The 15,894-nt window shown below is 36.2% G+C and overlaps 2 protein-coding genes and 1 long non-coding RNA gene across 3 annotated transcripts; 2 read left to right on the top strand and 1 right to left on the bottom strand.

Annotated features, from left to right (window-relative positions):
* Positions 1-9,456: 9,456 nt before the first annotated feature.
* Positions 9,457-10,842, bottom strand: LOC130712971 (uncharacterized). The gene has a single exon (XM_057562781.1). It carries the CDS (start codon positions 10,840-10,842, stop codon positions 9,457-9,459), a length of 1,386 nt encoding a protein of 461 aa, XP_057418764.1.
* Positions 10,843-12,092: 1,250 nt separating this feature from the next.
* Positions 12,093-13,719, top strand: LOC130712970 (replication factor A protein 1-like). Its single transcript, XM_057562780.1, has 8 exons — positions 12,093-12,113; positions 12,217-12,484; positions 12,561-12,657; positions 12,734-12,861; positions 12,958-12,988; positions 13,081-13,207; positions 13,310-13,473; positions 13,569-13,719. The coding sequence occupies exons 1-8, from the start codon at positions 12,093-12,095 to the stop codon at positions 13,717-13,719; spliced, it is 987 nt and encodes a 328-aa protein (XP_057418763.1).
* Positions 13,720-13,788: 69 nt separating this feature from the next.
* Positions 13,789-14,574, top strand: LOC130711882 (uncharacterized). Its single transcript, XR_009010800.1, has 3 exons — positions 13,789-13,944; positions 14,035-14,100; positions 14,513-14,574. It is a non-coding gene; the product is annotated as an uncharacterized LOC130711882 (long non-coding RNA).
* Positions 14,575-15,894: the final 1,320 nt, after the last annotated feature.

The raw sequence follows: 15,894 nt of genomic DNA, 5'->3' as shown, positions 1-15,894 counted from the left end.
AAAATAACATATATTTAAAAAATCATAAAAAAAAAAACAAAAATGAATATTCCCCGTGCATCGCACGGGTCAAAAGTACTAGTATACGATAAATTGAGTAGTTCTATAATAAATAATGTAAAAGTTATTAACAAAAATTATAATTAGTTATTAATGATCATTTATATTATTATTGTAGAAATAATCAATTTCTCATATATATGATTAAAATATATTAGTGTTAAAATTAGTTAAAAGATGTTTGACTTTTATATAACTTACAATACTAATTAATTCCAAACAATAATTAATTATTAATTATCCTTAAAATGAATAATATAAAGTATAATTAACAATCAATTCATAATATGAATAATATAAAATCAAAATTTTTACTATTTTTGATATTAATATTTTAACTATGTCATTAAAAGAATTCAATACATTATAAAAAAGTATAGTAAATAATATATAGTGTCATTTAAAAAAAATTAAAATTTATACTTTTATAAATATTTATTAGCTAATAGAATTTATGACATTAAATAATTTTAATGCTTAACATATTTATGATATATATAATAGTACTTATTTCATTTATTATTTTTAATATTTTCTCAAGTTGTGATTGGTATCTTAGTTATTAGAATTTATTTTTTAATTATATATACACGTGAAATTAAATGTTTATTTCATTAAACTTAATACTAGTGTTCTTTGATTTTTCCTAGACCATGAAGCTATATATATTGGCTCTAATGACATGACAGTCTCCATGAGTACCATTTTTTCAATTATATGTTTAGTACAATCAACATCATAGTACTCACCTGATCATTTTCTTCTCTAGCTTTTAGTAGAGTTATAAAATGAAATAGTATTTTCACTCCATGAATCTTTAGAAGAGATTTCCTAGGTAGCATCTTTTTTAGAGATCCAAGAATTATTTTGAATCTTTTAGACTCATCATCTTGTATTTCACCTTTATTTTGTCACAAATTTGATCAGTCATTTGCTTTCAGCTTTGTTGTATTTTTGCTACCACCCCAAAAGCTGAACTTAGAAGAGTTTTCTTGGATAACATCAAATTCAACCTATTTCTTAGATCTCTTCCATGATTAATTTTGCGCTCTTCTAGACCAAACATCTTTTATTCCGTCTTTATTTCTTCACCAATTGGAGGAATCATTCAACTTGGGTTTAACTCTCCACTAATTTGTCTAAGAAGAGTCTTGTATAACATCACCTTCAACCTTACATTCAACTATAAATTTATAAGAGCTCCAAGAATCACCTTGGGCTCTTTTAGGCCCACCATCATGTATTTCACACTTATTTTCCCCTCAAGCTTCCTAACGGCTTGAGTTTGTTTTTGTTTGATATGTAGTAGTTGAGTCTCATAGTTTCAATTGGGATGTTTCTTTTTGTTTCAAGAATCCTCTTAGGCACTTTCACATACACTATCTTGTTGAACAAATTTTTTCTTTCCAGAGCTGACCAATCATTACGTTTCTCAGTATTTGATTAGTAAACTTTGGAAAGAAAAAAAATTGTACCACAAGATAGTGGATGTGAAAGAGCCTAAGAGGATTCTTGAAACAAAAAGAATCATCCCAATTGAAGCCATGAGACTCAACTATAGATCATACAAAAACAAACTCAAGCCATTAGAAAGCTTGGGGGGAAAAATATATGTGAAATACATGATAGTAGGCCTAAAAGAGTCCAAGATGATTCTCGGAGCTCTAAAAAGTTAAAATCTGAATGTAAGGTTGTAGGTGGTGTTTTCCAAGGCTCTTCTAAGCCAAGCTAGCAGAGAGAGAAGCCCAGATCAAATGATTCCTCCTGTTGGGGAAGAAATAAAGATAAAGTACAAAATGTTGGGTCTAGAAGAGCCCAAAATGTTTCAAGGAGGAGATCTAAAAAAAAAGGTTGGATTTGATGTTATCGAAGAAGATTCTTCCTAGTTCAGCTTTTGGGGTGGTAACAAAGATATAATAAATCTGAAGGCACATGATTGGTCCAATTGGGAACAAAATAGAAATACAAGATGTTGGGTCTAAAAGAGGCCAAGATTATTCTTGGAGCTCTCACAGAGGTATTACCCGAGAAAACGCTTCTAAGGCTGATGCACGATGATCTTAGTATATCTCATAATTGCGTCAACTTTCTCTCTTTTAGGCTCTGCTAGGATTTTACCCATCTTGATCTAAGAAGAGATTTCTCTCCTTCTAGCGGAGCAGCACCTCCCTAATAGGGGAACTTCTGAGGTTTCTTGCCTTCAAGTACCATTTGACTCTTTTCCGCTTAGAATCAGAAGGGACTGAGTGCAAATGAGCTCACTGAACGAAGAGCAGCCTCGAGGCTCAACGAGCCTCAACCCACCACCGCACCAGGAAGCTCCACCAGAACTGGATGGAGATACCATAGATCTGCACATCGATGAAGAAGGAAGTCGGGAAATTGCAAAGAAAACTATAATGGGGAAAATAATCTCAACCAAAACCCTAAACAAAGGGGAAACCAAGAACATCTTATCTAAAGCTTGGAACAACCCTGAGCTTAATGGGTGTTAACTCGCTAATGTTCACTTTTCAACATGAAGAAGATGCAACGAGGGTAATGAACGATGCCCTCTGTAATGTGATGGGACATCTACTCAACCTGCAGTACTGGGTACCGCAAGTTTCTATCTATGAGGTCCACTCCAACCTCGTACCCTTCTGGGTATAGATCCACAGACTACCGATATAGGTCATGTCAACTGCAAATGTCGCAAAAATAGCTAATAGAATCGAGGAAATCCTGGAGATTGAAAACCCTATTATAGGAGGCACTATGCTAAGGACTTTCTTTCGGGTCAGACTCATCGTAGATGTCAACAATCCCTTACCCACATGGTTCTGGGTTCCAAGGATGCTACTACCCAAGGCTTGGGCCTTCTTGAAATTCTAGAAAGGATGATACTACCCAAGGCTTGGGCCTTCTTGAAATTCTAGAAATTACATAGTCTTTGCTATAAGTGTGGTGTAATAGGGCACAAGTAGAAGGAATACAAGGCCCCTCGAGCTATGTCAGCGCTAAACCCTTCAACATCGCACTACACCCCCTCCCTTGGGGTGCCACCAGCAAAATCACTAGCATCTATGGCTGCGAGAAGACATGGCTACACTAGTGAAAGAACTAAGAGTCCTAGAGTTACGCCTCCTAAATCCTCGTCGGTCATAATTAACTCGACGGTCAATCAGGAACTTAGGTACTGGCAGAAATAAAGAAGATAAAAGAGTTGGATTCACCAAGGTAGATAATTTACTGGGATTAAAGTTTCGTTGTTTGACCCCTATGTATCCTATTGATTCACATACAAATATTGTTCTATGAAATTGATTCCTCCCAGCATTTCTTATCTTACTACCCAGTTTTTCAGTGTAGAAGATTATCAACTCAACTATATTAATCCTCAATCCCTTGATCGATTAACAATAATAAGTAGCATTAAGCATGAATGTTTGAATAGACTAATGATCTAACCCTATCCCTAGACCTTAGAATCATTACATGCAATGTTCTGAAAACCGGACCGGTCATCAAACCGGTCGAGGCACATGTTCAAGGTTCAAAGGTCGAACCGGGGTCAAACCGGGGTCTGACTGTGGTAATATAAATAATACATTACATATATTTATATATATATATTAATATATATATATATTAATATAGATAATCTATGATATTTTAGTGAATAATGAATAGCTTATTGATAAATTATAATAAAATATTTTTGTTAAATATAAAAATAAAAGAAATATAATTTTACAAATTTACTCAAATTATTACTTTGTTTATGTCATTAATATGTACATACTTGTAAATTTATTTTTCTTCTATACAATAATATAAAAAAGAAATAATATAATATAAAATATATATTAATGTCTGATAAATAAAAACAAATATATGTTAAGTAATATGCATATATTATTAAAAATTGTTACTTAAGTTAATATGTGTTTTGAATGCAAGATTTGTTTCCGCAATCACTATGTACTTATAATAAATATAAAAATACACACATTTTTTCCCAATAGAACTTGTGGCCTAGTGGTATACAAAATTTTTTGGAACTCCAAGGTCCAAGGTTCAAACCATAGTAAGGACAAGATTTATTCTTTTTTTTTCCTCAAACCGGTTGACCGGTCGGGTTATACCGGTTCTTGACCGGTTCGCCTGTCCAGAGACCGGTTCAGTAATTCCCGGTTCAATTACCCAGACCGAACCGGCCAATGGTCCGATTCCCGGTTGAACCGGTCTGACCGGTCGTCCGGTTTTCTTAACACAAATTACATGACTTTTCCTAGTTTAGATTTAAATATCTAGTTCTCATCATCCTATTAAATCTAAATTCATGTTCTAGGTGATCAATCCAAAACAAGCATGAAGCACAAGGTAAAGGTCATTGAATCATAAAAAAGAAACATATGATTTACTCTAGTTCGGACTCAAGAACGTGTGAGTTCCCTACACAAGTTCGAATCAATCAAAATACTTAAGGGGATCAACCTATGATATAACATGAAGCATACGAGAAAACCATCGATTGTTTAACAGAGAAACATAGATTTTGAATGAAATGACATCAAATAGATTACATGAGTATCAAAACAACTAGTTCCAATCCCAAGAAATGAGAAATTAGCCATCCATTTTCAAGGATAACTTTGCAATCATAAAAGACAAGAAGAACAATGAAAAACCGAATCTGTGACGGTCCTCTGATGATGAATTCAGCTCCAAAGCTTTCTCTCTAGCCTCCTAGATCTTCCTTGATGATCTCGTTTGAGTTCTCCCTTTCCCCAAGTTATGAGTTTGTGTTTTTATCTCTGATTTTCGTGAAATCTCCTTTCCCTTCAGTTGAAACCACCCTATATATAGTGTTTTTACAAACAGGGCGCTGCGCCCAGTTACTTTAGACCTGGGTTTCCTTTTCTGGTACATGGGACGCTCGGCCCCTCCTTTTGGGCGCTCAGCCTTTGAAAGTCAGTGTTATGGGCTTTGAGGGCTGAGTGGGAATATAAATGGGCTGAGCGAGAAAACTGAAGAAATTCAAGAACAACCTCATTCATTCTAGATCTTCACCCTGCAACGAAAAGCAAAGATTCATTATGATTTAGACTATATTTAAGGCATAATACTATTAAAATCAAAATATTCACAAACATATGCAAATGATGGATATTTGAATGATAATTCACATGTTTAGAACAAATAAGTGCCAATTATAATATGATAATTTAGGTGAATTTATCACTTATCACTACCTTAACTCGGGACGAACTTCCCCATGCAAGGAGGAAAATAGAAAGATTGTCCCACACTCAGTGGGAAGCTCAAGAGAGGCATAGAAAGGACGTAGAAAGATATCTCCAAGACCTTTGGTCACAATCAAGTGAGAAGCACTTACAGAAAATCAAGGAAATTTAGGACCGTAATGCAGTATTTGTAGCCGCAGAGAACAAATGAATGAAGGAGAAATCAGAGTCCACTCCTTACATAGCTGAATTTCTATATGAGGAGCACAATGAGTCTGAAGCTATTTAAGTAATTTAATTTATACACTTAAATTTATGCTGTGTAATCCATATATTCTTGTTGGAAGACAATATTGTCCAAATCGGAAAAATCTCCACATTAAGGTGGAGCTCTCTCAACAATATTTTTTAATTGACAAGACTCAAATCTGAGACAAGTATGAAATCGATTTCATGTTGGTGCACTATAACATTCATGTAATTTCATTATTCTTCACTCATTTTAACATTTTCTAGTGTTACTACGTGAGATATTGAATTTTCAAGGGATTTAACTACATAAAATAATAACTTGGATTGGATTGCATATACCTTTTTTTTTGTTGAGTATGTCTTACTTCTTAAACTTTGGGCTAAGTTCGGCCCGTTGGCTTGATGTAGGTAATTTTTCATGGGCTGAGCTACCTTTTAAAAATCTTGTTGTGATTTAAAAGCCTAATTAAAACCTTACTTTACACTACTTTCGGTCATTTTTATTAAAATCAAGGATGGGAGGATTATCTTTTTTTTTTCTGAACTTGTTAGGGTAAGCTTCTCCAAGATTGAATCATAATCTTGTTGGAGACAAATAAGTTGTTCGTCATTCTACTTTAAGGAATCAACTGACTATGGAAGCAACAATCTCGACCACAAAGAACTTGGTCTCCCATCCTTAACCTTTTCCCAAGGGTCCCAACCTCAATGGTTAGGATCTTCATATCTTTTTTTTTCCGTCCCTCTCACGTTAAACATCCTAAAGCTCGATTCTTAGCCTTTTGACGTTATTTTCATAGTAAGTTTCTTCATAACATTTTCAGCCATGTCCTGCTTATATTGAGGGAGCACCATATTATTGAAGAAGCGAGAAATTAAGATAGCCCTTAAGGCCAGCTTGGCTACAAGGTCAAGAGCTTTTGAAGTACCAACACTCTAGAGTCCGTTGCGAGTGAAATCACCATTCAAAAACTCATCCACGACATGGAAGGTAACAGGCTCCTTGATAAAATCAAATCCCTGATCTTCAAATGCTCACTTATCTCCCTCTCCACGTTTTTTTTCTAGAATTTTTCTTCACATTTGGGATCATTCTTCTCATGAGCTTTGGCTTATTGACATTTGGTTGCTCCAAGTTTTGGTTTGCATCGTCTTCTCTCTTAGTATTTTAAGGAATACTCTTATAAGTCTCATATTGAATCTAGTTGTTAGTTTGAGAGGTCACAAAATCCTCAAGAGCTTGCTTGGCAACCTCTATTTTCTATTGTTCAGCTATCATATTCTCTCGTTCTTGTTGGATGACAAATGACAATCAATTTTTTTTTTGATGCTTACAACCAAAATAGAAACCAAAAACAACAAAACGACAAGAACAACTACGGCCTAAGCACTACAGACCCCATGGAGTCGTCTGAAAGCAGCTCTTCCATTCCAGGCAGGGGATTTGGAAGGAGGAGGAAGCTTGTCTCTTGTCGGGCACCCGCTTTAGCAACAAAATCAGCACAAAAATTGCCTTCACGAAGAGTATGTTCTAACCTCACTCACTATCCATTGGCGACGCAACAAATCACAGATATTGGCAATCAACACAGCAAACATATGATACTGGGACGGGGGCGCACGAATCAGGGTGATAGCAAGCATGGAATCAGAATAACAAACAACCCGCCTGTGACCCAGATTCCAAGCAAGCTCTAACCCACGATACACATCCAGGAGCTCCATATGCAGCACCGAGCCTTGATGCACCGCCGCTGAAATCATCCGCGTTCGCTCTAGTGAACAGGAGCAAATCATCCGCAAAAAGGAGGTGAGAGAGCTTGAAGGAGGACCCATTCACCGTCACTGGCTTCCAACGGCCATCATGCACCGCCGCTGAAATAAGAGAACTAAGCCTCTCCATACACATAACAAACAGGTAGGGCGAGAGGGGATCCCCCTGACGAAGGCCACGCTTGGGGTTAAAACCTTGCATTTTACCCCCATTCCAAAGCACAGATAGAGATACAGACGTCATACAGAACATGATGAGACGGATACACTTCGCAGGAAATCCAAACTCAACTAAAGCATGCTCTAAGAACCTCCAATCAAGCCTATCATAAGCTTTCTCAAGGTCCAACTTAAAGATCACATCCCCCTCTCGCCGCTTAGTTTTCATCATGGAGTGAACCACCTCCTGAAGTACAATGGCATTGTCCGTAGTACTTCTCCCCGGAATGAAGCTGCTCTGAAAAGGGCTAATGAGATCATTGAGAAAGGGACGAATCCTATTCACCATGATCTTGGAGATAAGCTTATGCAGGACATTACACAGGCTGATGGGTCTTAATTCCTTAAAAGATTTGGGGTTATCCACTTTGGGAATCAAGACAATGAGCGTTTCTGCAATACCAGGATCAAAATGCCCTAGCTCAAAAGCATCATGAATGAAGGTGAAAACTGAATCTCCCACAATCTCCCAGTAACGCTTGTAGAAACAAGCTTGCAAACCATCAAGCCCGGGGGCTTTAAAAGAGCCCATTTGATGGACTGCTGCATACACCTCTTCCTTGGACACAGGTTTCACAAGATCCGGAAGCCCATCAGCTGGAAAGGACGCCGACTGAGGGGTTGCAATGCAAAGAGGGTCCACACTGTCACAAGTAGCAAACAAGTTAGTATAAAAAGAGTGAGCCTCCGCCTTGAGGCGTGCTCCATCTGTACACCAGCTACCATCTGCCAACATGAGGCCCTGTATGTGATTCCGCCGCCTACGGATAACGGTTTGAGCATGAAAGAACGCAGTGTTCCTATCCCCAAACTTGACCCACTTTTCCCGCGACTTCTGGAACCAAAGCATTTCCTCCTGGGCCAAAATCTCCTCTTGCTCCTTGCGCAACTCCCGAAGTCTCCTAAGAAGGACCGCAGAGTCCACCTGCTCTAGCCTCTCCCGAGTGCTTCTAATCTTTGCTGCCACCAATCGCTTCTTTTGGAAAATGTTTCCAAAAACATTGCGATTAAAGTCGAAGGAATCGGGCTTGCACATGTTGAATGGAAGCAACCAGCAATGGATCACCCTTCTGCCAAGCGTCCCTAACCACTTGGAGATAAAGAGGATGCTCCATCCAGGCAGCCTCAAAACGGAAAGGCTTATTTGTGATCCCGACGGTCCTTGGGCAACAACGAAGAAGTAAGGGACTATGGTCAGAGTGTTGTCGAGGCAACACCTCCACCGAGCCCTGGGGGAAGCCAAGGCGCCAATCCAAAGAAGCCAAGGCTCTGTCTAGGCGACGGTGAAGGGGGGGACGACCCTGAGCATATCGGTACCAAGTGTAGGTGAGACCAAAGGAGCCCAGATCGAGAAGCCCACAAGCCTCATAATTCTCAACGAAGGTCCTTGCCCTTGAAGGTGAAAACTCCCCACCTCTAACCTCGTTTGAGCTCGCAAAGTCATTGAAATCACCCAGAACTGCCCAAGGACCCTGAACAAGAGTCACAACGCCTCTTAGGTGATCCCACAAGCTCTGACGGAGCGAAGGAGTGGGGCTTGCATACACTCCCGTGCCACCCATGAAGCGGAAGGCGAACTAAAGCGAAGGCTGATGGCCTGTGGATGAGAGGCCACTAAGGTAACCTGTACATGCAACGAAATGCGACCCAGTGCCCAAATGCCACCAGAGAAGCCGTGAGCCTCCTCCAGAGCTAGCCGCTCATAGCCCAGCTTCAACAAAAAAGGAGCCAATCTGCTGAACTGGATATGAGGTTCAAAAATGAAACAAATATCAGGCTTCAAACGTGTAACCAGCTCTCTGAGATTTCGCTTACAAGAAACATTGGCTGTTCCTCGGACATTCCAAGAAATAATTGAGATATTAGTTGTATCTAACATAACAAAAAATGCAAGGAAGGGCACAGCTTCTAATCAACCAGCTGATTAGTTATGGATGACCTTTTGTCCAGAGGGTTCAAAGGGCCCTTCTAAATTGGACCCTAGCTTCTTGATCTGGGAAGCCCCCCCTGTCTTAAGCAGGAGCATTTCAGGTTGACCCTCAGGAGCACCGGTACCAGCTGAAAAAACTCCATTAGCCAAGCCCTCATGCGACTTTTGCATGAAAACGTTAACTCCCCATACTCGCGTGGGGTCCTCCTTTGTTCTCCTTTTCTTTCCACCAGGAGCTTTGACTGTCGCGGGCCCACTAAGGCTGCCCACGAAAGGGCCAGTAGATTTTTTGGCATCATTCCCAACAGGTCTCGATCGCGCACTCCCAAAAGTTTGCTTCACGTGCCCCTTTGCACGTTGACTCTCCTTGGCAGTTCCAAAACTCTTGGACACGTGCGGCTCTCCTCCCTTGATTGGCGGCTTTTTCTTTTGATGTTTACGAGTAACCGTCAGCCACTCGCCAGCTACCTCCAGAATGGTGGGGTCAGTCTCCACAGTTTTTGGAGGCGTTTTTTCCTTGATTTCGGCGCCAGTTGCGCACTCTTTCTCTAACGGCTCCTGAGTTTCCGCACCTTCCAGAATGGGAATAGAGGCTTGCTCTGCTCCCAGGTCAACTGGCGGCGGTTCAGTAAAAGCAGTCTCCTTACCTGGCGGCGGTATGGGCTCCTCCCTTAGCGGCGGCGGAGACGGCTGCGTACACTCCCTTCCCCGATGCCCATAGCATCCACATTTGGTACAAATAATATGCAGCCCTTCATACACAATTTTATACCTAAAACCTTCAAACCAGAATTTTCCCACCACCGGCAGCATGAGGTCAAGCTCAACGCAAATCCGAGCAAACCTTCCCCGCTCTGCATTCAGTGTGGTCATATCCACTCGGACCGGGGTACCAATCAGCTTTGCCAACGACATAAGGAAACTTTCATCATAAAAAGTAACATTCAACCCTGGTACACGGATCCAAGCCATCGTTTTAGTGATCTTTGCAGCAGGGCTGATGAACTCTTTGCTCCACAGTGCAACCACCAAGTAGTGGTCAAAGATCATCCATGGACCCCCATCCATCACCTTCTTCCTATCCTCATCACGGTCAAATTTCACCATGTAAAAACCATTGTCAATATCGAGTAAATCAAATTCCCCTACTAGTTGCCAGATGCTACTCAGTCTAGATTTCATGGTACGATAACCAAGCCTCTTGCCTAGTAAGCCCACCACCAGAGCATTCTTCCATGGGGAACACATGTTGTCGATCACGGACTTATCCACATACAACTTGGGAAGTTGTCTGTTATCATTAACGTAGTCCACTTTTATCTTTCCCGTCTCCCAGAGATCTTCCAAGGCTTTGGGTGGGGCCTTCTGGCCTTCCCCCATGAGCATATCACGGAAGGAGGAGCGTGGCTGCCCCCCCTAACCATCCGGCGGTCGTCTTTGCCCACTGTCTCGCAGACCGTCAGAGAGAGCAACTTTCTCCATGTCTATCTCCATTCCAAGTTTTGTTGACAATCATTTGAGCCATAAGGTCGGAGTTCTACATTTCAGCCTCTTATAAGAAAAACACATTATGATAAGTGGAATTTAATAAATTTATGCAAGAAGAAAATCAAAGCAATTACCCAAATAATTGAAAATCTTTAGATATGACTGATTTTTTTTGAAATGTTTTTAGCCAATGTTTTTTATTTTTAGTATCTCTTATTCACAACATCTATATAATATACTAAAGGAAGGTTTTTTTCTAGAAGGTTTTGCCACGTGTCACCCCCACATCATCCCAATAAAAAATATACAAATTTTGTTTTTCAATATTAAATCTACATGTTTTTCAATATTAAATCTGCATTAAGAAAACAAATATTTTTACTTATATTAAATCTGCATGTTTTTCAATATTAAATCTGCATTAAGAAAACAAATATTTTTACTTATAATACATAATAAAAAATAATTTGTAAATATTTAACTAAACAAATAAATAAAGATTGTTTTAAAAAAAAAAAGACATCCACGTTGAAATTTGATTGTTTTAAAAAAAAAAGACAACCACGTTGAAATTTTAAAAGGAAGTCTGATCACATATGGTTTATATGTTTTCCATTACGTTCAAATTTTTTAAAGCAAAAAAAAATCTAATTTTATATTAAAAAAACTGAACAAATAAATAAAGATTGTTTAAAGAAAAAGACATCCACGTTCAAATTTTTAAAAGCAAATCTGATCACATATGGTTTTGGTCCGTTATTATGTTCAAATTTATAAAGCAAAAACAAATCTAATTTTATATTAAAAAAACTGAACAAAGTTTAAAAAAAAAAAAGACATTCACGTTCAATTTTTGTAATGGACAAACAAATCTAATATATTACATTTGTTTTTAAAAAGATTGTTATTAACTCTACATATCAATCACTATTATTTATACTGCGTTTCTCAGACTAAAATATCATATTTCCCATTCACATTGTTAGAGATTTCATAGCTTACACAACATGAATTCTAAGGTTGAATCTATCTCTAGAATCAAGGTCACCTGTAACGGAAATGCTTCGAAGATAGTTGTGAGGATAATACGCCTATGAAGGGTCCCCAACGCTAAAGATCCTAAGCAACCTGACTTTATTGACATGCTTCTCATGGATGCTAATGTGTGTTTTTAAAAAGTTTCATATTAAATGTTTTTAACCTTACTTTACCGAAAAAATTCATATTTGTTTCATAAGTTTTTAACGATTCTATATTATTTTTTAGGGTGACAAAATTCAGGCTACGGTCTGGAGTAGCCATGTTGCAAAATTTGAGTCATCATTGAAAGAAGGGTTTTGCTACGAGATTAGGGGGTTTAGCGTTGCTATGAATAATTACATATACAAACCTTGCACTCACTCATGCAGGTTGTATTTCAAGTTTGACACCTTTGTTAAACCAATTGAAGGGTTGGAAATTCCCTTTTACGGGTTTAACTTCACACCGTATTCCGCTATATTTCAACAATCTAGAGAGGATGAGAAATTGATCGGTATGCTATCGTACATGTTTCTAATTTATTTTTCAGAAAACTACATATACATATCATCTTTAATATTTTCATGCAGATGTCATAAGTGTTGTCGTAGCAAAAGGTGAGCTATCAAATTTCTACAAAGGAAATAAAACAGTCAACTATATTGTTGTTGATCTCGATGCTCTAGAGTAAGTTTTTTAATTTTATCTTTTTGTTAATTTTTGATTTTAAAACTATCTATTTACTTTAGCGATTACATTCCAGCGGAAGTGAAATTTTGAGTTGTACATTGTGGGAAGATTTCGCTCAACAATTTTTACAATATGTTGCTGAGGGATACGATGGTCCTATTGTTCTTATTCTGCAATTGGCTAAACTGAAATTGTTCAAAGGTACAAACATATAATTACTACTACTTATGAACTATTTGTTTTGAAAAAAAAAATTGCAAATATATTTAAACCTTTGAAACATGTTCATGAATATAGATATTCATGTGGTTCAAGACCTTAAGAAAAGGTATCTATTTAAATTAAATAGTCAAATTTTGAGTTATAAAATTAAATGTTGTTAATGGGATTGCTTTATCATTTACATGTTCATGAAAACAGGTATCTGATGAAAAATCCTAATGGAAATTCTGCCACAATAACTGCGGCGTCAAAGTACCCATTGAGCAATGATGTGTTGAATGAATCGGTTTACAAGTCAATTGCGGAGTTAAAAAACAACAATGAGGTATGTTTATATTTATTTTACATTAATGGTCCAAAGTAATTTCCCTTTTACAAAAAAAAATTCCAAATTTCTTCTTAATGATCTTCATAATATTCTCTTCAGGATGGTTATTTTGTGACATACGGAATTGTGAAAGACATTAAATTAAGAACAAATTGGACATATCGTGCGTGCCCAATGAGGAATTGCTTAGCTGGAGTGAAGGAACAAGATGGGAGATATTTTTGCAGAAAATGCAATAAGGGTTACCACAATGCTACATTTAGGTGTCTTTTTGAAACTTATGCAAGCATATATTAAATTAACCAATAGCTTTGTTTATTTTTAATTTTAATGAACTAACAAAATAAAAATATATCAGGTACAACATTCAAATAGTGGTAGCTGATGAAACTGATTCTACAACCTTCACCGTTTTTGACCGTGAGGCTAGCAGTTTTTTGAAAAAAAGCGCAGTGGAACTTCACAATTCATATGCTGAAAGGGTAATCTCATTGAAATTACTTCTTTAACTTTTGCTATTACATAAATTTACCAACTTCTTTGCTCATCAGGCTAATATTGACGAGATGTATCCTCAAGAACTTGATTTGTTCAAAGAAAAGGCTTTTGTATTCAAGGTCCAAGTCAAGACAGAATTCTTCAATTACACGGAGCAGACAAACATACAAGTAAATCGGCTGGTTACAGATGATGCACTCATAAAGTCCTTTTTGGATAAATACAAGATAGAAGAGGTTATCAATTTTGTTATTTACAGCATAATATTTTTAATTTAAAAAAATAAAAACTGATTTATAAATATATCTCTTTTGTTATTTTTATAGTGCCCTTCCCAAAGTGGTTCTTATGAAATATTGGATGATGATCATGAAACAAATGACACAACCAAGGTAACACACCACTAACATATACTCCCTCCGTTCCTATATATAAGTCACAAATAACTAATTCTCTTAGATTAAGAAAAGTAGTTATTAGTAAGAAATTTGTAAAAAAAAATGATTTACTTTCCTAGATTACCCTATTTACTTTCCTATGATTTTCTCTCTCCAAGTTAATACTTATAAAGTTTATCATCTGTTTCATATTAAATATGAGGGTGAACTTGAAAAAAATTATTTAATGATTCCTAGATATTAGAAAGTGAGTTATATTTTGTAACAAAAATTTTTCAAAAAATGTGACTTATAATAGGGAACAGAGGGAGTACAATACATTTACTATTGAGAATTATTTTACCTGTTTATGTATTTCATCGTTAAAATATTAATTGAATTTTTATCTTAAAATTATGATCACTAGATTAGCAATGCACCCAAACAAAGTGAAGAAGACTCATCATTTGTTAGAACTCCACCCTCAACTAGCAGGACAATTGGTGTAAAAGCAAAGGCCACAATTGATGTTTGTGACGATACTCAGATGTCTGCAAACAAAATTCCAAAAGTGATTAAGCAAGAAAAAGAAGATTAAAGATGGATGAGAAAATATGGCTCTTTTGAACCGGAATTTGTTTCAGCAGTTTACTTTGTTTGATTGTGACTAAAGACATAATCTATTTTCGCTTTCATATTTTGTTATTTAGTTTGGAAGGATAATTTTAAATTCTGGTCTTCAATTTTGAATTCTAAATCTTAATTATATTTTATTATTTTGGTTGTTTTGAATCTACCTCTCTTTTCTATATATCTGAACGACGAATATGCTATTCTTATTTTTCCGATCATAAACGAGGTTAGTTGTTTTTGGAGGAAAGATATAGATTAAAATATGCATTTACTTTAAAAAAAAAACAGAATCAGATTGTACTAGAGTAATAAACATGATGTACCAAAAAAAAAAGTAATAAACCTGAAGTTAGTTTCAAATAAAAAAAAACCTAAAGTTAAAATAATTTCTGTAATAATCAATGTGTCTAACAATGTCTGGCATTTTGGAAACTATAATTATCATGCTACAACTATGCTTTATATTTTAAAGGGCATAAAAAAAATTACCATGCTTCACATGCTCTTTGTCTCTTACCCAATTTTCACAAGGTGAACCCAACGTGTAATCTTCTTCTACTTTTTACCATTTGTTTTTTTTTAAAAAAATTACGTATACTATAAATTTGTTTTGATTTTTCTAAATTACATTTGATTTCAGGGTGGAAAAAAAATATAAAAATATGACATAAAGAATGAAGAATTACAAAGAAGTGATTTTTTTTGGCTCAGAGCGTAATTTAAGTGCCTAGGTTCATAATACATGTATCTATCAAACCTAATAGTCCCATTAGATATTAATACATATTTTATAAAGAACTCTAATAATCTAGATATGTATTTAAAAATAATTGAATAAAAATAACAGGTAATTAAAGAATATTTAGTATTTCAATGAATATAAAACCTTCCTTTCAACATAACAAAGTTTTACGATGCTTATTTTGAAGAAAAACAAATATATATATATAAAAAACACAATAATGGATATTTTGCAGAAATTTTACGATGCTTATTTTGCAGAAAATCATATATATATATATATATATATTAAAAAACCCTCCATGATAGAATTAGATATGGTTTTAAAATATAGGTATTTTATTTATAACCGTGTGTTTGTACAATTTCCATAGACAATCATATTCAACTAATTTCTTGCCAATGGGATTCCCTCTTTCAGCTGTCCAAAATAGA

Source organism: Lotus japonicus, chromosome 4, assembly GCF_012489685.1.
Source record: "Lotus japonicus ecotype B-129 chromosome 4, LjGifu_v1.2".
Lineage (NCBI taxonomy): Eukaryota > Viridiplantae > Streptophyta > Magnoliopsida > Fabales > Fabaceae > Lotus > Lotus japonicus.
This window is presented reverse-complemented; position numbering and strand designations above follow the sequence as displayed.